This window comes from Oncorhynchus masou, chromosome 12 (assembly GCF_036934945.1).
Source record: "Oncorhynchus masou masou isolate Uvic2021 chromosome 12, UVic_Omas_1.1, whole genome shotgun sequence".
Lineage (NCBI taxonomy): Eukaryota > Metazoa > Chordata > Actinopteri > Salmoniformes > Salmonidae > Oncorhynchus > Oncorhynchus masou.
This window is the reverse complement of record NC_088223.1, coordinates 53,914,379-53,935,261: the sequence shown is the minus strand read 5'-3', so window position 1 is coordinate 53,935,261 and position 20,883 is coordinate 53,914,379. Positions and strand designations below refer to the sequence as shown.

At 42.7% G+C, this 20,883-nt stretch overlaps 1 protein-coding gene across 13 annotated transcripts in view; it reads right to left on the bottom strand.

The window, feature by feature from the left end:
* Positions 1-2,164: 2,164 nt before the first annotated feature.
* Positions 2,165-20,883, bottom strand: part of LOC135550417 (serine/threonine-protein kinase MARK2-like) — a 28,453-nt gene continuing 9,734 nt past the window's right edge. For 3 of the 13 annotated variants that reach the window (XM_064981209.1, XM_064981199.1, XM_064981208.1), the window contains exons 2-19: positions 17,396-17,569; positions 14,676-14,729; positions 14,180-14,228; positions 13,929-13,994; positions 13,688-13,758; positions 13,533-13,589; positions 12,840-13,076; positions 12,608-12,727; positions 12,323-12,461; positions 11,832-11,944; positions 11,607-11,742; positions 11,299-11,450; positions 11,116-11,204; positions 8,216-8,353; positions 6,710-6,973; positions 5,438-5,464; positions 4,054-4,092; positions 2,165-3,677 (exon numbers count right to left, since the gene is read on the bottom strand). In XM_064981209.1, coding sequence (XP_064837281.1) covers positions 3,242-3,677; positions 4,054-4,092; positions 5,438-5,464; positions 6,710-6,973; positions 8,216-8,353; positions 11,116-11,204; positions 11,299-11,450; positions 11,607-11,742; positions 11,832-11,944; positions 12,323-12,461; positions 12,608-12,727; positions 12,840-13,076; positions 13,533-13,589; positions 13,688-13,758; positions 13,929-13,994; positions 14,180-14,228; positions 14,676-14,729; positions 17,396-17,533 — 2,325 coding nt within the window. In that variant the 5' untranslated portion in view covers positions 17,534-17,569 and the 3' untranslated portion in view covers positions 2,165-3,241. The remainder of the gene's footprint in view (positions 3,678-4,053; positions 4,093-5,437; positions 5,465-6,709; positions 6,974-8,215; positions 8,354-11,115; positions 11,205-11,298; positions 11,451-11,606; positions 11,743-11,831; positions 11,945-12,322; positions 12,462-12,607; positions 12,728-12,839; positions 13,077-13,532; positions 13,590-13,687; positions 13,759-13,928; positions 13,995-14,179; positions 14,229-14,675; positions 14,730-17,395; positions 17,570-20,883) is intronic. The other 10 variants (XM_064981201.1, XM_064981203.1, XM_064981205.1 and 7 more) reach the window with 10 other exon arrangements.

Here is a 20,883-nt window from a genome sequence, read left to right as displayed (position 1 = left end):
AAGGTCTGTTGTGATTTACACGCAGTGGCCAGTTTATTAGGTACACCACCCCGTTCACAGAAATAGTTAGCTCCTACTGACAGTGAGTCACATGGCCGTGGCTTGCTGTATAAAGGAGGCAGACAGATATTCATTTACTGTTCGATTGAGCATTAAAAAAGGGCAAAATGGGTGACCTATGCAACTTTGAGCGCGGTATGATTGATCGTTGGTGCCAGGTGCCGGTTTAGGTATCTCAGAAAGGGCCTGGCCTGAGCTTTTCACGCACAACAGTGTCTATGGTTTACCAAGAATGGTTTATTTAAAAAAAAAAAAAACATCCAGTCAACGTCAGTTCTGTGGGCGAAAACAGCTTGTTGATGAGAGGTCGAAGGAGAATGATAAGAATTGTGCAAGCTTACAGGCAGGTCACTAACAGGCAAAGAACTGCACAGTACAACGAGTTGTGTGTTCTGGCAATCTCGGAACGCACAACACGTCAGTCCTTGTCACGGATGGGCAATTGCAGCAGACGACCACACCGGGTTCCACTCCTATCAGCTAAAAACCAGAAGCAGCAGCTCCAGTTGGCACGCGATCACCAACACTGGACAATTGATGAGTAGAAAAACATTGCCTCATCTGACTAATACTGGTTCCTGTTGCATTATGCTGATAAAATCTAAAAATGAAATATCACATTTACATAAGTATTCAGACCCTTTACTCAGTACTTTGTTGAAGAACCTTTGGCAGCGATTACATCCTCGAGTCTTCTTGGGTATGACACCACAAGCTTGGCACACCTGTATTTGGGAATTTCTCCTATTCTTCCGTGCAAATCCTCTCAAGCTCTCTCGTTGGATGGGGAGTGTCACCACACAGCTCTTTTCAGGTCTCTCCAGAGATGTTCAATCAGCTTCAAGTCGGGGCTCTGGCTGGGTCACTCAAGGACATTCAGAGACTTGTCCCGAAGCCATTCCTGCATTGTCCTGTTAGAAGGCGAACTGTCACCACAGTCTGAAGTCCTTAGCGCTCTGGAGCAGGTTTTCATCAAGGATCCCTCTGTACTTTGAGCCGTTCATATTTCCCTTGATCCTGACTAGTTTCCCAGTGCCTGCGTCTGAAAAACATCCACACATCATGATGCCACCACCATGCTTCACCGTAGGGATGGTGCCAGGTTTCCTCCAGACGAGACGCTTGGCATTCAGGTTGAAGAGTTGAATCTTGGTTTCAGAGAATCTTGTTTCTCATGGTCTGAGTCCTTTAGTTGCCTTTTGGCAAACTCCCAAGCAGACTATCATGTGCCTTTTACAGAGGAATGGCTTCTGTCTGGCAACTCTATCATAAAGGCCTGATTGGTGGAGAGATCCTTGTCCTTCTGGAATGATCTCCACAGAGGAATTCTGGAGCTCACTCAGAGTGACCATCAGGTTTTTAAGTCACCTCCCGGCCCAAGGCCGTTCTCCCGATTGCAGTTTGGCTGGGCGGCCAGCTCTAGGAAGAGTCTTGGTGGTTCCAAACATCTTCCATGAATGAATGATGGAGGCCACTGTGTTTTTGGGGACCTTCAATGCGGCAGACATTTTTTGGTACCCTTCCCCAGATCAATGCCTTGACAAAATCCTGTCTCGGAGCGCTACAGACAATTCCTTCAACCTCATGGCTTGGTTTTTGCTCTGACATGCAGTCAAACTGTGGGACCTTATATAGACAGGTGTGTGCCTTTCCAAATCATGTCCAATCAAATGAATTTACCACAGGTGGACTCCAATGAAGTTATATAAACATCAAGGATGATCAATGGAAAAAGGATGCCTCTGAGCTCCAGCTTGAGTCTCATAGCAAAGGGAATACTTAAGTAAATAATGTATGTTTTTCATTTTTTTTATTATATAAATCTGCAAACATTTGTCATTATGGGTTAGTGTGTGGAGATTGATGAGGGAAAAACATGTAATACATTTTAGAATAAGGCTGTAACGTAACAAAATGTGTAAAAAGTCAAGGGGTCTGAATACTTTCTGAACGACTATATACATTAGTAGCATATCTATGTTTATGGTGAAATAGTGAGTCTCTTAAGCTTGTACAATTGTTCTGCATTTTCTTCATTCATCAGCAATATGTGGGCATATTAAAGTGGGCTTCTATAACAGATAACAAAACTGCAAAGCAAAGATATCATCCAACTTTGTTTATTCTTATAATAACAATATTAATAATTATTTTCTCCAGAGAAAGGCAAAGGAACTCTGACTCAGACATTCCAGTGCAGCACATTGAAACCAACCAGCAACTCTTAATTACATTACAATCCACCAATAATTATCAATTGGCCCTTAATTATTTAATCAGATAAATTACCCCTGCTGTATAAAAAAAAAAGAAAAAAAAAGATTTTTGAAGGGGCTTGGGGAGCAGGCAGGTGAAGGCTCGCAATCAGAGTGCAAAGAGTTCAAGTCTGCATGTCCATGGTAGCCTCAAGTAAGACACTGTACAATGATGTAAAAAATGGCAGAAGCTTTCTGGACCACACGGAAACACCTTGTGCAACTGTCATTAGCTGATTAAAATTAGAACATGATGTGAAAACCAATTTACAGCTGTAGTGAATATGCGTTGTACCTCAGATACATTAGTCTAATCATGTTGTACATTCAGTGTCAAACTGCAGCTCTCTTCATCTGTTCAAAACAGACAGCTGAAAATGGGGGCAAGATACTCAAGTACAGTAACATGGTGCTTAGACCATAGATTGGGCTTGGTGCAGGATAAGCAAGGGAGAAAGGCCTGAGGGTTACAGCTGGCTGAGTCCAGGGCCATTTTGGGCTCAAAATAAAAATAAGAAAACCTACAAATCAGTTCATACATTTTTTTTTTTACTAATTTCCTTTCATATTTTCCACCAATAAATGTATTTTGGAAAAATATGATTGTGAGGTTTAAGAGAAACAAAACGGTCTCAGAAGACAACAGAAAAGTCAGAGGGGCGAGAGGGGCCAGAAACCCCAAACTGAAAAAAACATCCCCTCCCAAGAAAATTAACAATCCCCTCAAAACGGTCTATACACACACAACCTCCCCCTAGCCACTTTGCTCCCCCCCACCCACCCAAAAAGTCTCTCCATCCTCCTTTGCCTTCATCTCAAAAGCTCTCAGTTCAGTCTCAAAGTTCAGCCTCTTTGCCTTTGTGCTCCAGTCTGTCTCCATCCACCGTCCAACTCATTGTTATCATCACTACCCCTCTTCCACAAGCTCACAGTTTGAGCTCATTCGCAACCTTGGAGGCGATGTTCTTGAAGGCGATGGATGTGCCGGAAATGCGCTTAAAGCGAACCCCGTTAAGGGAGAGCCGGGGCAGCTTGCACACCTCCATCTCCCACTCGACAAAGTCGTCACGGGCGGGATTCCCAGACACACACAGCAGCATATAGCGCTCTCGCAGCTCATACTCGCAGCTGTTGGAGTCCAGAACCTTCCGGATCTCCTTCATCATCTCGTTGGGCTCCATGGAGGAGGTGGTTTTCATGCTCCAGGTGAAGCGCAGCGAGCGGGGCTTGTTGTCCTTGGAGGTCAGGCCCGGGGTCGTGGTGCTGGGCACCGTAGAGGTGGAGGACAGGGAGTCTTTGTTCTCGTCTCCTGCAGAGCCCAGAGTGCCCTTCTCCAGCTTCTCAGCAGTGGTCAACATGGGTCTGAGTTGGGAAAGAAAGTAGGAAAGGAGAATAAATATAAGGCAAGGACAGAATGAATGAAAAACAGACAAAACAGCAAGGTTACGGGTTGGTTAACAATGCATTCAATCACAGGGGGAACCAATGACAGCATGAGCATGAAACATTTAAGTTGTGCATTAACATGGACTCTTCAATGAGCAACAGAATACATGCGTCTCTTTCTGTTATTAAAAGATCAATGCTTACATTGTCAAAACCGAAGGAGCACTACTGATCATATAATCAGCATGCTATTCTTTACACCACCTAAATCAATTAATCTAATCATTATTTGATTGACATTTTTTTCACTGAATCAACAGATTGATCAAATTGTCACTATCGTAATCCTCACCTGTTGGCCTCATCTCGACCCTCTCCCTCATACGGGCTCCTCAAAGAAAATCGGCAAAAGTTTAGTCTCCCCAAATTCCAATTAGACTTTATTACCAGGTTAGCACAAACACCATCAACTCCCATTGCAACCTCTGCACCTTCAAATTCCAGATTCTATAGTATTTCTTAGAAATTATACTGTATGTATCCATAGATTTCATTCATGTGAGCTCCACTACATTTTAGAGGGCTATGAGGAAATAAACTAGGTATCTCTACTAATTCTATTTCAAATCCCCAAAAATGGATTTACACCCCCTCCCCCCCGAAGTGGAATCACACAATCCATGGATACTGCTGTATTTTTGTTTAGCATACAACTGGAATGAACAGTCAGAGATCACATCTTTGTCTGTTATGTTAATAAGGCCCATCACCACCATCCAATAACCCCTCTCCTCAAACTCCCACAGCAAGGCATCCATAAGAATAAAATAAAACAGCATCGGTCAGATGCATATGCAGGCATTCTGCGGACCTATTCTCAGTTTCCCAAGGTGCCCAAAACCTTCAGTCTGTGCCCACCACAATTATACGACGTCAAATACATGCACTCCTTGACGCAAGTTTTAGTAAACATCAAAAAATTCTATCACTTTGTTGCTGAGAATATTATATTAGTGCCAAGAAACAGACGGCTCAAATGACACTTCAGGGAACTCATTCGAAATAGAAACAAAAATAAGCCAAGTTAAGAAAAAGAAAACAGCAGGACGTTGCTGAAATATGAGGTTTAGTGCAAACTGCAAGCAAGGACCAGTGGCCTGGTATCAGACAAAAGAAATGCAGGAGATATCACTCCCAAAATAACAGTGACGTGACTTTTTCAAAATCAACAGCAATAATCCCTACTCTTGTCTGAGCATGTAATGTTGAAAGCCTTCCCACAATACAGGCAGCTGACAATAGCATTAGATTTCAGAAGAATGCATGTTCTTCTCAACAATCACCATCTCTGTATTCTAAGCTTCTTAGCTTTATGCACACTGGGTAGCATGGCATGATCAGACTGGGCTGCACGGAGGATTTTCTATTCAATTGGCCAAGGACCCATAGGGCAACACTCAACACTAACCGAGACAAAAAGGAAACGGGAATGAGAGAAAGCAGAAAGGGAGGAGTATCATTCACTGAGGGATGACGAGAGCAGCAGATGACGGTGAACCAGGCGATGGAGAGCAGGGTGAGTTAGTATAAATAGGCAAATCGTTACAAAAATAAATCCTTATTAAAAAAAAACATTTTTTAAAAAGGGTCATGACACATAAAATAGCCTCACAGTGGAGAGATACGACAAGGTAATAGTTGAGGAAAAACTCAAGGGTGTGGTTATTTTTGCCTACCTTCTGGGGAATCTGAATGAGAGATTTCTACAAAAAAGGGTAGGGGGAAGAAAAAGAAAACTGTATGTACACAAACGTGCGCATAAACAAACCACAGCAAATCTGTTATACATGTCAGTCAACTGAAAGAGATGAATACTCCCCCCGGTGTCCCTCAGGAGGTGAGCTGCTTAAGCCAAACAGTTTGTCACTAAATAGCTGTTAATGTAGCTTGACATTACCATAGTCTTCAGGATGTTAAAGGCAGAGCAGTTAGATGAACGGACTCGGATTAGGACTAACGTTAGCACTGGTTGGGAGACATGCATGCCAATTATGATATATTTACACTGTGTACAAAACATTAAGAACACCTGCTCTTTCCACGACAGACTGACCAGGTGAACGCTATGATTCCTTATTGATGTCGCTTGTTAAATCCACTACAAATCAGTGTAGATGAAGGAGGAGATGGGTTAAAGAAAGAATTTTAAGCCTTAAGACATTTGAGACATGGATTGTGTATGTGTGCTATTCAGAGGTTGAACAGGCAAGACAAAAGATTTAAGTGCCGTTGAACGGGGAATGGTAGTAGGTGCCAAGCTTCACCGTTTTTTGTCAAGAACAGCAACGCTGCTGGGTTTGTCATAAATCAACAGTTTCCTGTGTATCAAGAATGGGCCACCAACCAAAGGACTTTCAGCCAACTTTACACAAAAGCATTGGAGTCAACATGGGCCAGCATCCCTGTGGAATGCTTTTGATACCTTGTAGAGTCCATGCCCTGACGAATTGAGGGGGGGGGGGGGGCAACTCAATATTAGCAAGGTGTTCTCAATATTAGCAAGGTGTTCTGTACACTGTGTTTTGTACACTGTGTATAACACCTTACATTCTGAGTGTTGTACAGTTTATCAATAAAACAATTAAACTATAGCAAGATACTCAGATTTGTATTTGAAGGTATTTCTACACAGAGTAACTTCCCTAGCTGCTCCAATTACATGTGGCAAATGACCATAGCAACAAAAACATGTACAGCTTCAAACCAACTCAAACTAAAAAAAAAGAGGGGAGTACTTGTAGTCAAGCACATTATGTCCAGACAAAAAAAATAATCACAGGGACACAGTGAAGAGAAGAACGAACAGTCCAAAAATCACAATGCACAAACATGAATACCTCACTGTAATTCTCACACTCTCATTCACTTAAGGCAAGATGTTCAACACCAGGATGTGATCAGCAAAACAGAAAATCACATCACAGGTCCCCGTTCCCCCATTCTCTCACCTGCGCACAAATTTAGAGGTGAACTTGCTGAAGATACCAGTGCCCCCAGCTCTTCGGGCCTGGCTGTTCCCATAGGAGAGGGAGGGGGATGCTGGGGGACCATTGTAGGTGGAGGCATGCTGGTCCCGTGTCGCCCTCTGCTGCCCAGCACTGAAAGTGCTTCTGGTGGCCACATTTCTGGGGAAGTTGGATCGCTCAGTCGCCGTGGAACTGCTGACGTTGTGGGCAGAGGGAGACGCCACTGGTGTTCTCAGAGGGGCAGTGCTGTTTTTATAGTTTTGGGAGTAGAATGAGTAGGCAGAGGAGACATTTATAGATTTCATTATCACCATGCACATCAACATTTTCCCCATTGCTGAAGCTATTTCCCACAAAGAATGAATGATAAAAACATAACTGAGCTTGAGATGGTGAAACAAAAGTTCAGTAAATTCATATAATTTCTATACTTTGGCTAAAGGAATGTGTGCAACAATGTAGCTGCTTCTATTAGGCTACAACATGCCATCCACACCGCAAAATCTCCCATGATTGACTTTAATCTTGAAAGATGAAGCCTAGTAAAATGACATATTGCCCAGAAAACGATTACAGCCTCTTGAACTGCCATGGGCAGCAGGTATAAACTACAGACTTGGAATTTGAGGCCAGTGAAGCTTTGTTGAGTGTTAAAATCAGAGGCACTCTGCATTATCACAAAATCAGTGTGACACAGTAGGATCAGCTAACAGGGTAACAACAAATGCAGCATCACTACAAAGAAGGAAAGGTTGGGGAAGGGGCATGGAGCTGTGATAATGTTGATTATGTCATGGACCACTCACTCATTGTCATTGAGGTTACAGCGAAACCACGTAGTGATAAAGTGGATTACGTGTTAACCAATTGATAAATGAATGACATCCTACCATTATAGCTCATTCCCTAGGATTGTTTTTGTTGATTTTTTTTACAATGTGCATGGCCCATGAGATGTCAGATTTTGTATGGACAGGGAGTTACAGGAGGTATTAAAAAGAGATTCCATGACATGCACACCAGCCAGGAGCTGAGAGAGTCCCGGCTAAGGCAAAAACATGGCACCGGCCGGGCCACGTTCAAAGTGTGATGGTGTTTGAGGTGTAACTGAGGGTTTGCAGGTACACATGAACCACGGGTTGGGAAGGTTCTGGATTTCATGTGCAATATTTTTGGTAGGACTGGTTGGATAAGGACAGAAGTGTTGGGGAGAAAGGTATTTCCCAAAGAGGTGGGGTGCTTGTAGGGTGAGTTTCAGGGGGTGGGGAAAGTGGCAGACAGAAAAAATTTGGGTGCTTTCAATGTTGCCCTTCCAGCAATATTGCTACCCTTTTAACCCCTACATCTGTGATCCATCTCTACCTATTTTGAATACTCAATGCTGAGAACTGCCACCAGGGACCATCTAACCCAAACCCTTTCATATCCCCTCTATTCTCCCTTCTGATGAGTGACTGTCCTTGTGTTCCCCGCTCTGGTGACACTTGCCTGGGCCGGTGTGCGTGGATGTCTGAGGGGGTGGGATGGGCAGAGGTGGACAGGGACTTGTGGTGTCGGGGGCGGGAGGAGGAAGAGAGAACTGCGGCTGCCGAGGCTGTGGAGGCGCGGGACCCTGGGGTGGTTAGGCTGGGGGAGAGAAATTAATAAACCCAGTGCCGACCGCCTCCCCCGTGAGGGGTGGAAGAGGGCCATGGGATAATCAAGGTTAGAAGTGGGGAGGAAGCGGAGGGGACACGGAGGGAGGAAAACAACACAGACAACACAGGATCTCAGATAAGGCAGATTTGTATTGGATGACTATACAGAACAGCTTCCATTAAGCTCCCTTAATGGAAGACTGCATTACTTCTGGGAAGCATTGCACCCCAAAGAAGAGATGGAGAGAGAAACTGTCAGAACAGAACACAAGTTTGAGGAAAGAAAAAGTGGCTTTAAAAAAATGCATAAAGGAATAAAACACTTTTTTTTTTAAATGGGGACAATGTGAATGTTACAAAACCCTATTAAATTAAAAAGACATATTTGACATAACATCGTGTGAAAGCGTCATTCTGTCAGTGAGTAGAATGTGTGCTAGTTTTCAACCAATACAGTTTAGTTTAGTAGCGATGGTGCTGACCACACCGTGTCAGTTTGCCCTCTCATCATCTCTTTCAAGCAAACATGTTTTAGTCACATGCTGTTGGCAACGCTGCTCCCCTTCTCCCACACAGAACATGTTCTTTAAACACGTTCCCTCTACATTCTTCCCTTTTTGTGCCTGGAAGTAGCCTGCATATAAAAGCAGCCAGCATCATAAATCCCAGATGAAAGAGTGAGATCTGACTATCAGGGTCAAGAAATGATTATGGTTTCAGTTGATTGCAGATGCAGTTTCACACTTTGTGAGTAAGCTGGCCTTGAGTATATTTTGATTCTTTCATACTTGCTAAAATGTGTCACTAATCCATTATAAACGATTTCAAAACTGCTCCTGTGTGACTGTATGTGAGAATGTGTATGTACGAGAGGTCGACCGATCATGATTTTTCAACACCGATACCGATTAATCGGCCTATTTATAAAAATATATATTTGTAATAATGGCAATTACAACAATACTGAATGAACACCGATTTTAACTTAATATAATACATCAATAAAATCAATTTAGCCTCAAATAATGAAACATGTTCAATTTGGTTTAAATAAGCAAAAACAAAGTGTTGGAGAAGGTAAAAGTGCAATATGTGCCATGTAAGAAAGCTAACGTTTAAGGCTCAGAACATGAGAACATATGAAAGCTGGTGGTGCCTTTTAACATGCGTCTTCAATATTCCCAGGTAAGAAGTTTTAGGCTGTAGTTATTATAGGACTATTTCTCTCTATACCATTTGTATTTCATATACCTTTGACTATTGGATGTTCTTATTGGCACTTTAGTATTGCCAGTGTAACAGTATAGATTCCATCCCTCTCCGAGCCGCTACCTGGGCTCGAACCAGGAACACATCGACAACAGCCACCCTCGAAGCATCGTTACCCATGCAGAGCAAGGGGAACAACTACTCCAAGTCTCAGAGCGAGTGACTATTGAAATGCTATTAGCATGCACCCCGCTAACTAGCTAGCCATTTCACATCGGTTACACCAGCCTAATCTCGGGAGTTGATAGGCTTGAAGTCATAAACAGCGCAATGCTTGAAGCATTGTGAAGAGCTGCTGGCAAAACGCACAAAAGTGCTGTTTGAATGAATGCTTACGAGCCTGCTGGTGCCTACCATCGCTCAGTCAGACTGCTCTATCAAATCATAACATAATAACACACAGAAATACGAGCCTCAGGTCAGTAATATGGTCGAATCCGGAAACTATAATTTCGAAAACAAAACGTTTATTCTTTCCGTGAAATACGGAACCGTTCCGTATTTTATCTAACGGGTGGCATCCCTAAGCCTAAATATTGCTGTTACATTGCACAACCTTCAATGTTGTCATAATTACGTAAAATTCTGGCAAATTTGTTCGCAATGAGCCAGGCGGCCCAAACTGTTGCATACACCCGGACTCCGCGTGCAATTAACGCAAGAGAAGTGACACAATTTCACTTGGTTAATATTGCCTGCTAACCTTTCTTTTAGCTAAATATGCAGGTTTAAAACTATATACTTCTGTGTATTGATTTTAAGAAAGGCATTGATGTTTATGGTTGGGTTCACGTTGGAGCAACGACAGTCCTTTTTCGCGAATGCGCACCGCGTCGATTATATGCAACACAGGACACGCTAGATAAACTGGTAATATCATCCACCATGTGTAGTTATAACTAGTGATTATGATTGATTGTTTAATGCTAGCTAGCAACTTATCTTGGCTTCTTACTGCATTCGCGTAACAGGCAGGCTCCTCGTGAGGCAGGTGGTTAGAGCATTGGACGAGTAACCGTAAGGTTGAAAGATTGAATCCCTAAGCTGACAAGGTAAAAATCTGTCGTTCTGCCCCTGAACAAGGCAGTTAACCCACCGTTCCTAGGCCGTCAATGAAAATAAGAATGTGTTCTTAACTGACTTGCCTCATTAAATAAAGTTGTAAAAAAAAATATATATATATATATACATACATACATACATGGCAAAATCGGCGTCCAAAAATACCGATCTCCAATTGTTATGAAAACTTGAATCCGCCCAGATTAAATCGGCCATTCAGATTAATCGGTCGACCTCTAGTATGTACACTGGGAATCCACCTGCCAACTGCTCTGTGTTAAATCCACTGGCGGCTGGCCACTGCTTGTAAACACTGCCACCTAGACATGTGACTAGCCCCAAAAACAGATCTCCGCTGCCATGTCAGAGAGTGTGTGATTGGGAGTGTGTAAGAGTGCGCGCGCGGGTGCTTGTGTCTACCTGTCCATTCCGTTCTGGACCCCAAGTGTGGCTCTCTCAGGGACTGGCGAGTTTCGACTGCGACTCGTACCAGTGGACAGGATGCTGTTCTGTAGAACCGATAGAGGATATGATGTAGAGTACAGTAGTGTACATGCCATCAACCCTGGAGTGGCAGGCATGCAGAACAATAAGTCCACTCACGGTGGAGGGGGTTGGGGTGCTCCTCTTACGATCTGCTGCAGCTAAGGGACTAGGAGGGACTTTAGTGGAGCTGCCAGTGCCAGAACCTTTCCTCCCATAATCCTCTGCTGTGTGCTTGTTGTCGCCCTGGGAACGCTTAGAAGCTGAAGAACCTGGGAAAAAGAACAAGAAACAGAAGAATGGAAAGAGTGGGACAGAGACGCAAAGACGGAGATCAATATAAAAAGATAGTTGAAACCAAAATAAGAGCATTTGTCCTAAATAGCAGTACATTTACAGTATCCTCATCAATCCAAATAGCTTCCTACCTGCATCTGTTGCTCTCCGGGGCTTCTGATTGGATGAGGTACTGCGCTGTACCTTGTGAGAAGGGGATTGGGCATTGCTGTTTGTGAGGTCACTTCCTGGGCGGGGTTTCATTGATAGGCTGATGCATTCGTCCATCTGAGGGAGAAGAGGGATGGTCATAAATATTACCATGGCAGGAGTAGGACACACTTTGCTCCTACATATAGAGTGTATTCACTTCGTACCTCAGAGTTCCTGTAATCCAGTAATAGATATGTGGCCATGACGTCATTGTATTTTTGGTTGACGAGCGAGTCCTGGATCTCCTCCGCAGAGTAGCCCATCTGCAACATGATATCTGGACAGAATGGCGAGAAAAGGTCAACCGTACTACCACATCAAAGACAGAAGTACTACGCACACATGCAGCATACTGCAGAGACAAACCGATCACAAACACATGATTCTACAGACAAAATAGTTAGACCATAAAGGCATATCATTAGAGTCTAACAAAAAAAGTTTAGTATTTAGTTTTACTAAACATGAAGGCACATGTTGACACAGCAAAGGGCATGTTACGCAACACAGAGGTAGGCAGACTAACAGGGCACGTAAAATAAGACTACCTTCAGATAGAGGGGCCCTCCCCCAATTAATGTGACCTCTAACCTCTAACCCCTTCCCCAGTAACCCCTCTACTGCCACCAGCTCATCCACCAGACGCCTGCCCCACCTCTCTTCCACCCCCCCGCTCGGTCGGGGTGCTGACCTGTCCTCTTGGGGTCCTTGTAGTCTGGCTGGGGCTCGATAAAGGGCTTCAGCTCTTCCTCCTCATGGCCTACGTTCATCCAGCGGTCCTTCATGATCTGCTGCTGGACACAAGCAGAGAGAGAGAGGACGGAGTCTTGGAGTTAATGGGGAAAGGGAGGTGGATAGAAAAACACAGTACTAACAGTTGTCTCTACACAATTCTGGTTTGTATCCAGCGGAGGCTGTGGCTAGGTGAGGTACTATTAACCTCCAGGCTGCCCCTCTTGGTTGGGTTGAGAATGAGGAACTTCTTGAGCAGGTTCTCGCAGTCTGTGGACATGTAGAAGGGAATTCTATACTTCCCCCGCAAAACCCGTTCGCGCAGCTCCTAAAGGGAAGACGAGCGCAACAGACAAGGATTAAAGTTAGGTGTGGGTAGGTATTCAACAACATCACGTGTTTACCATGCATCCCTTCCACCTACACTGTTCCCTGCCCACCTTTAGGTTCTGTCCGTCGAAAGGCAGAGATCCGCTGACCAGTGTGTAGAGGATGACCCCCAGACTCCAGACGTCCACCTCGGGGCCGTCATATTTCTTCCCCTGGAACAGTTCCGGGGCGGCGTAGGGAGGAGAGCCACAGAACGTGTCCAGCTTGTTCCCCATGGTGAACTCATTGCTGAAACCAAAGTCTGCGATCTTGATGTTCATGTCAGCATCTAGGAGTAGATTCTCTGCCTGGAGAGAAATAATTTTCTATTGATACCAGTTCTTTCAACAAAAATATTTAAAGAACACCAACATGAACATAGAAAAAAGGTGTACTCAAAAGGCACTTCAGCCCAGCTTAAATGAAAAAAAGGGTGGATCCCAAAAACATTCCTTAACCCAGGATACTTCTACTGGTGACTATTCAGGAGAATAAATAGAGAAAAAAGGGAGCACTGTTGCTGGGTAAATCTGATGGATTTATTGACGGGAAAAACAATAGGCTTACGTAAAAATCAGATATACGCAGCAACCGAGTGCTCCTTCTTGTTTATTCTCTGGGGTAGTCACCAGTTGAAGTATCGTGAGGTAAGGAATGTTTTTATGCATTTCATAATGTAATAATCTTGATTTTGTCACAAATGGAGCCATCTCTTTCTCTACATTACACATCAAAACACTTCCCCATTTCTTGTCCATCCTCACCTTCAGGTCTCTGTGTACGATGCACTTCTGGTGGCAGTACTGTACCGCTGACACGATCTGTAGCAAGACAAGGAGCAACAGCTAGGATGGCCATTCCCTTTTAAACAGTATTGGCAATAACAGGAAATGAAACCAGCAGACAAACAGTCTCTCACCTGTCTAAATTTGGCTCTGGCCTCTTTCTCTTTCATTCTCCCGTGAGCAACAAGGTAATCAAACACCTCACCTGAGGAGAGGGGTTGAGGGGGGAGACAGAATGTAGGGGAGTGTTGAAGAAGTGGAAACAAAGGAGGATAAAAGGAGTGAGTAAAAAGAGTATGTGAATAAAGCTAGACAGAACTGATGTTATTAAATGCTGAAAACAGATCAGGTTGAACTGAGTAGGTCTTTACTCACCTCCACTGGCATACTCCATGATCAAGTACAGCGTCTTCTCTGTCTCAATAACTTCAAATAACTTAACTACAGAGAAAAGATACATTTTGTTCAATTCAAGCAAGACAACACCTTCCATCACAACTTAGCAATCAATTTTCAAAATGTGAACTATGACCTCTACATCGGAAGCCTCCACCAATAAGCAAGACATGTTTCTGTTATTTGGTTGGGAATTGATAATCTGAAAAGGAAAGCAGCACAAAGCTCACCGATATTTGGGTGATTGAGCAGCTTCATGATCCTCACTTCACGAAACAGCTATGGGCAGGACAACAGAGACATTAAGAGAAGATCAATCAGTTTATATGCGACAAAGTTAGAGTTTATCCAATATAATTTTAACTCTACACTCCAAGACTGTATGTGAAAATCACTGTGTGCATGTCTCCATGCATACATTTCTGAATAGAGTACTGGCACCCCACCCAAACCATCACGACAGGAAGTACTTGGGTCTAATTTCCTGTAATTACCCCCATATCCTGTGCTAAGCCCCACAGAGGGAACTACCCTCTTCAGGAGAAGATTGGGGTTAGGGACTGGAAGATGCTTCAAGAGGATGGGTGTGAATAAGCAATGCTCTGTCACAATCTCTTCTTGATTTGAGCTGTATTCTTTCTATTTCAGAAATAAACCGCCCCTATCTGAACACACAAATCAAAACAACAACCGTATGGCATTAACCCAGCATCTCATTGTCCTCACCTTTTGGAGACTGGAAGAGTTGAGCTGCGTTTTGTCTATGATTTTCACAGCCACCTTTTATAGGAGGGGAGGGGGGAAAGTTAGACATGAGTAGCTCGACTTGAACTATTCCACCCACCAGTGGAAAGAACTGGATGAGGACTCTTGCCCCCCAAACAACTCTATTACTCTCGGTATTGTTTCTCCATGTGATGCCCCACTCCAAGCACTCATGGCACATCAACAGGGATGTAAACATTTCTGGCATCTTTTATTTCAGCTTATGAAACATGGGATCAACACTTTACATGTTGCGTTTATATTTTTGTTCAGTGTAGTTGGGTGACAACCAATGTAATTTGCTGGGTCATTGTTACCAAATGTGCTGTAGAAAATGGTGTTTTACCGGCATAGTTGTGTCGGCTAGTGGAGTGGACAACTCGCATTTTTGCCGATTGCATATCTACCTGCTGATCGGGGCTTTGAGATTGTCCGTTTCACAAGAATACTTTTCCTAGTTTTGCTTTAAACAGTCAGTGCATCTGGTCATTTTTACATGAACATGGTAAAGTTGTTTCATTACAAAGAGTGAAATCATTTGTGCGAGCACCAGCCCATGATTTGATCTCATACACAAAAATGTTGGGTCACACAACAGAACAACATGAGTAATCATTTTAAAGTCATTCACAGTGCTTTAATAAGAAGTGTAATAGACTACTGACATGGTATTCAAGAAATAAGTTGTTTCATCTCACGGGTTGTGATTTTAAATCATTTGATGTGCAACCTAATCCATTTTGAATTTTGGGTTGACTACAAGTTATATTGTGCTGTTAAAAATAGGGCTCCAGAATTCTTGCTCAAAAGAGATGAATTTGCCTACGTCTTTATGTGCACTAATTTCATAGGCCAATTTATTTGGGGCTAATTTACACCTGAGTAAATGGAAACTCAAAAAGATTAGCTAGATCGTCAACTCTAAATCTAATACCCACTGCTAGTAGCCATGTATTAATCTAACAGTAAATGTAATGTCCCAAAACTTCGCAGTTGTAGCCTACTATCCAATGACGCCTATGCAATCACAATCGCCGATGCACAGTTCTTGCACTCCGTATCTCAAAGCTATATCAAACATCCTGCTGAATATTCAGTTGAGAAATAAAAAAAATCCTACCTACAGAAAGCAGAGAACCTCCTCTCTTCAAGGATTGCTGTGTTTTCCCCGTGGTTGGATTTTGAAATGTTATAATCAGAACACTTGTCTGATGCAACCAATTAAAAATGTAACTCGCGCACAGCCAAGTCAAAGGGTTGCAAAATGCGATTAAACGGTCGCAATCTGGAGCCCTGTAAAATGGCAAGTTAATTAGTGGGTGACGGGGATATCAGAATAAAGTAGGGGGACATAAAACAAATTCCCCCCTCCCCCCAATTGGATAGTGTTTAGATGCTCAGTCTGCCGTATGGCTCAGCTCAGGAGTCTACACACCCACCAGGGTAGCATTAACAGAGTTCTGCATTTTTCACAAGAGAAAAAGATTAAACTCATAACAAATGCTTCGTATTGTAATTTCTGTTCGACAGACTAATTTTGTGCTTCAGTTGCACTTCTCCACTCAGATCACTCTTCATATTTTCAAGCATGGTGGTGGCTGCATCATGTTTTGGGTATGCTTGTCATCGGCAAAGACAAGGGAGTTTTGTAGGATAAAAAGAATAGCGCTATGCGCAGTCAAAATCCTAGAGGAAAACCTGGTTCAGTCTGCTTTCCAATAGACACTGGGAGACAAATTCACCTTTCAGCAGGACAAGAACCTAAAACACAAGGCCAAATATACAATACACTGGAGTTGCTTATCAAGACGACATTGAATGTTCCTGAGTGGCCTAGTTCCAGTTGACTTAAATTGGCTTAAAAATCTATGGCAAGACTTGAAAATAGCTGTCTAGCATTGATCAGCAATGGTGTACATTCCAGGTGTGCAAAGCTCTTAGCGGTGAGTCTTTCTGGGTAAGTCTCGGTAAATCACTGCCGACAATGATTCTAACATGTTTTGACTCAGAGGGTTGAATACTTAACTAATCAAGATATAAAAATAACTAGAAAACATGAATATAACTTTATTTTTTTTGCGTAGACTGGATTAGATTGTAATTTTGTCAACATTTTAATCCCACCTTGTAACAACAAAATGTGGAAAAAGTAAAGGTGTGAATAGTTTGATGGCACTGTACCTGTAGTGTTGCACTTCTGTTGTCATTTGATGGAAAGTAAGCTTTTTTTCTGCCAAATGTGTTGCACTAATGTATTTTCTATGAAGGAAAACTATAGTTGCACACTCATGATCACTCTATTGATGCAAAAAAAACCTTGACTTTCAATATAAAACGTAGGTGAAATGGTATAAAATGCAATCTGAAATTTTGAAAACTAACAACCCCTGAGACACAAACACGAGGGCCATCAAATTTTTAATTTAGACTGGAAAATTAATGTGTTCAGACAACAAATGTTAGTGCATCAAATCACATCGATTCCTTCCACTAATCAAACTGAATCGCACCAAATAATTTCAAACTAAAAGTATCATATCAGAGCCCATGTATCTAGATGCGTATCAAACCGTGTTTGAAAGGAAAGAGTCACATCCCTAAACACATCTAACAAAAAAGCAGTAACATCAGTGCCACTAAATCCAATGTTTGGACTTGGTTTGATCTCAGTTTATCCTCACCTCTTTTCCTGTGAGGACATGACGAGCCAGTTTGACCTTGGCAAAGTTGCCCTTGCCGATGGTTTTCAACAGCCGGTAGTTGCCAATGTGTGGCTGCTCGTCTGGCGTTGTGGCGACAGAATTCCGGCACCGCGGCATATTAGGACGCCCGCCTGCCTTGGACTCGGAGTGAGACTGAAGGAGGAGAACAAAATTCTGTTAAGAGTGGCGATTTCCTAACACTAGCCTACACAACACCTCCGACACAAATCGAGACAATGCATTTTAGACTCCCAAAGGAGAAAGAGCCTTGGATCCAAGGAGACCTCATAGAAAAACGCAATTGTGAGCATAACTTGATACTGTCCAATAATGTTGATCTCTCAATCTAGTCACTATATAAAAATAATGAAATAAAGTCGCACACTATGTATGATCCAAACTATTTAAATGGGTCAACCTAAGCAATTAGGTTCACCCATTAAAAAATTGTTGGGAGCATATACTCCCCTCTTTATTTGGACAGTGAAGCTGAAATGTGTAAATTTGGCTCTATACGCCAGCATTTTGAATTGGAGATCAAATGTTTCATGATAGTTCAGAATGTCACCTTTTAAGGGGGTTTTCATACATATGTTTCACCGTTTAGAAATGAAAGCACTTTATGCATCTAGTCCCCCCATTTGACCTTTTTTCATAAGTATTTGGGGTCATTCTATGTCATTTCAGCAAGCCACGATACCCACCATCTCAGACTGTTCTGGAATTATTTCTGTAGTTAGAAACATAAGATGGCTTTCCTGAAAAATTTTGTTTAAAATTTCAGACAACTTGGCCTTTTAAATTTATAGAATTCACATAATATTTAACAGTTATAGCACCAAAACATCCAATTTGGACCAAACTTCTTCCTAACCGTGTTATGTATTCCCTGTGAATCTGGTGATGTTGTTTTCCTCCCCTGTTCAGAGAAATTAACCATTGAAGTTGCTTGCATTATTTACATAAATTAGTGTGAAAGTACCAGGTTTGCACACTGGATGCTGCTGTTCTTGCTGCTTCCGCAACACCCTTTTATCAAATTTGACTAGTCTCTTGTGTTTATTAAATGGATCACAATATTTTCTTTGCAACTTTGGGCAGAAAACCAATAGCTTGTGACTCCAATGGCTAATTTCTCTGAAAAAAAAAAAAAAAAAGATTCACAGGGAATGCAGCAGACAGAGAACTGATACTGTACTGGTTGTTGGGGGTGGGGTTGTGGGTGCCTTTTGATCCTTTTATTGGATAGCTCATCTTACTCGTTGTTAGGAAGAATGGTCCAAATCGGATGTTAGGTACCATATTTATTGAAGATATGAATCCTATTAAAAAAATTAAATAGCCAATTTGGGTGCAATTCATTAATTTAATCAAATTATATTTAATGAATGATCATCTTATTTGCTTTAAACTAAAGTAACAATGTTAGAAAAATCGGAGATAGTGGGTGTCGAAATTCTTGTGTGCTTTTTGAGGTGGAATGACTAAACAAATTCACAATGATTCAATTAGTCAAAAGTTTAGTATTTGGTCCCATATTCCTAGCACACAATGACTACATCAATCGTGTGACTACAAACTTGTTGAATGCATTTTTAGTTTGTTTTGGTTGTGTTTCGGATTATGTTTTGCCCAATGGGAACTGAATGGTGAATAATGTAGCGTATCATTTTGGGTGTTAGCATTTTTTGGGGTGGTTATGACCTTTGTTCCTCAAAGTTTCTTACTTATCATTTTTCACAATTCATGATTATCTGTAATCATGGTAGCATCCTCATGAATGTAGCAGTGTTCAGAAATGAAGGGTGTACGTTTCACAGTTATGGGGTTACGGTTCGGTAACATTACAGCGGGAAAATTAAATGCCAACAGTTACTGTAGTTAATTTGGCAAGAGACACAAAACTAAAAAGCACCCCATTTGTGGTACAAGACCAACTTCTATGACCGCATTCACAATGTTCCTGGCATTGTCTGTTGTGACAGGGATGTTGGACCTCAAGTAGAAGTCTCCAAATGTATGCATAAATAAATAATGAAATAATAATGAAATTCTGAATGGACCCGAGGACAACTACACCAGTTCCTTATAGACCTGGTTGGATCCAGACCCGGTCATATCAACAACAAGTCATGGGGTATGAATACTTTCTGAAGGTACTGTAGAGTGTGCAACCTTATTATACGGTTCACTCTGTTAGTAAAAAAAAACAAAAAACAAAAATGTACTGGTCGTGTAAACATATGAGATATTATCGCAGTAGCAGTGAAATGCTTATGTTTCTAGCTCCAACAGTACAGTAATACCTAACACACACACACACACACACCTCCAAAACAGGTAAAGGAAGAAATATCAGAACAAGCCATGTCAGAGTCCAGAATATAAATACACTGCTCAAAAAATAAAGGGACCACTAAAATAACATCCTAGATCTGAATGAATGAAATATTCTTAGTAAATACTTTTTTCTTTACATAGTTGAATGTGCTGACAACAAAATCACAAACTATCAATGGAAATCAAATTTATCAACCCATGGAGGTCTGGATTTGGAGTCACACTCAAAATCAAAATGGAAAACCACACTACAGGCTGATCCAACTTTGATGTAATGTTCTTAAAACAAGTCAAAATGAGGCTCAGTAGTATGTGTGGCCTCCACGGGCCTGTATGTCCTCCCTACAACGCCTGGGCATGCTTCTGATGAGGTGGCGGATGGTCTCCTGAGGGATCTCCACCCAGACCTGGACTAAAGCATCCGCCAACTCCTGGACAGTGTGGTGCAACGTGGCGTTGGTGGATGGAGCGAGACATGATGTCCCAGATGTGCTCAATTGGATTCAGGTCTGGGGAACGGGCGGGCCAGTCCATAGCATCAATGCCTTCCACTTGCAGGAACTGCTGACACACTCCAGCCACATGAGGTCGAGCATCGTCTTGCATTAGGAGGAACCCAGGGCCAACCGCACCAGCATATGGTCTCACAAGGGGTCTGAGGATCTCATCTCGGTACCTAATGGCAGTCAGACTACCTCTGGCGAGCACATGGAGGGCTGTGCTACCCCCCCAAAGAAATGCCACCCCACACCATGACTGACCCACCGCCAAACCGGTCAAGCTGGAGGATGTTGCAGGCAGCAGAACGTTCTCCGCGGCGTCTCCAGACTGTAACGTGCTCAGTGTGAACCTGCTTTCATCTGTGAAGAGCACAGGGTGCCAGTGGCAAATTTGCCGATCTTGGTGTTCTCTGGCAAATGCCAAACGTCCTGCACTGTGTTGGGCTGTAAGCACAACCCCCACCTGTGGACGTCGGGCCCTCATACCACCCTCATGGAGTCTGTTTCTGGGCTCTGGCAGTGCTCCTCCTGCTCCTCCTTGCACAAAGGCGGAGGTAGCGGTCCTGCTGCTGGGTTGTTGCCCTCCCACGTCTCCTGATAGCGCCTCCATGCTCTGGACACTACGCT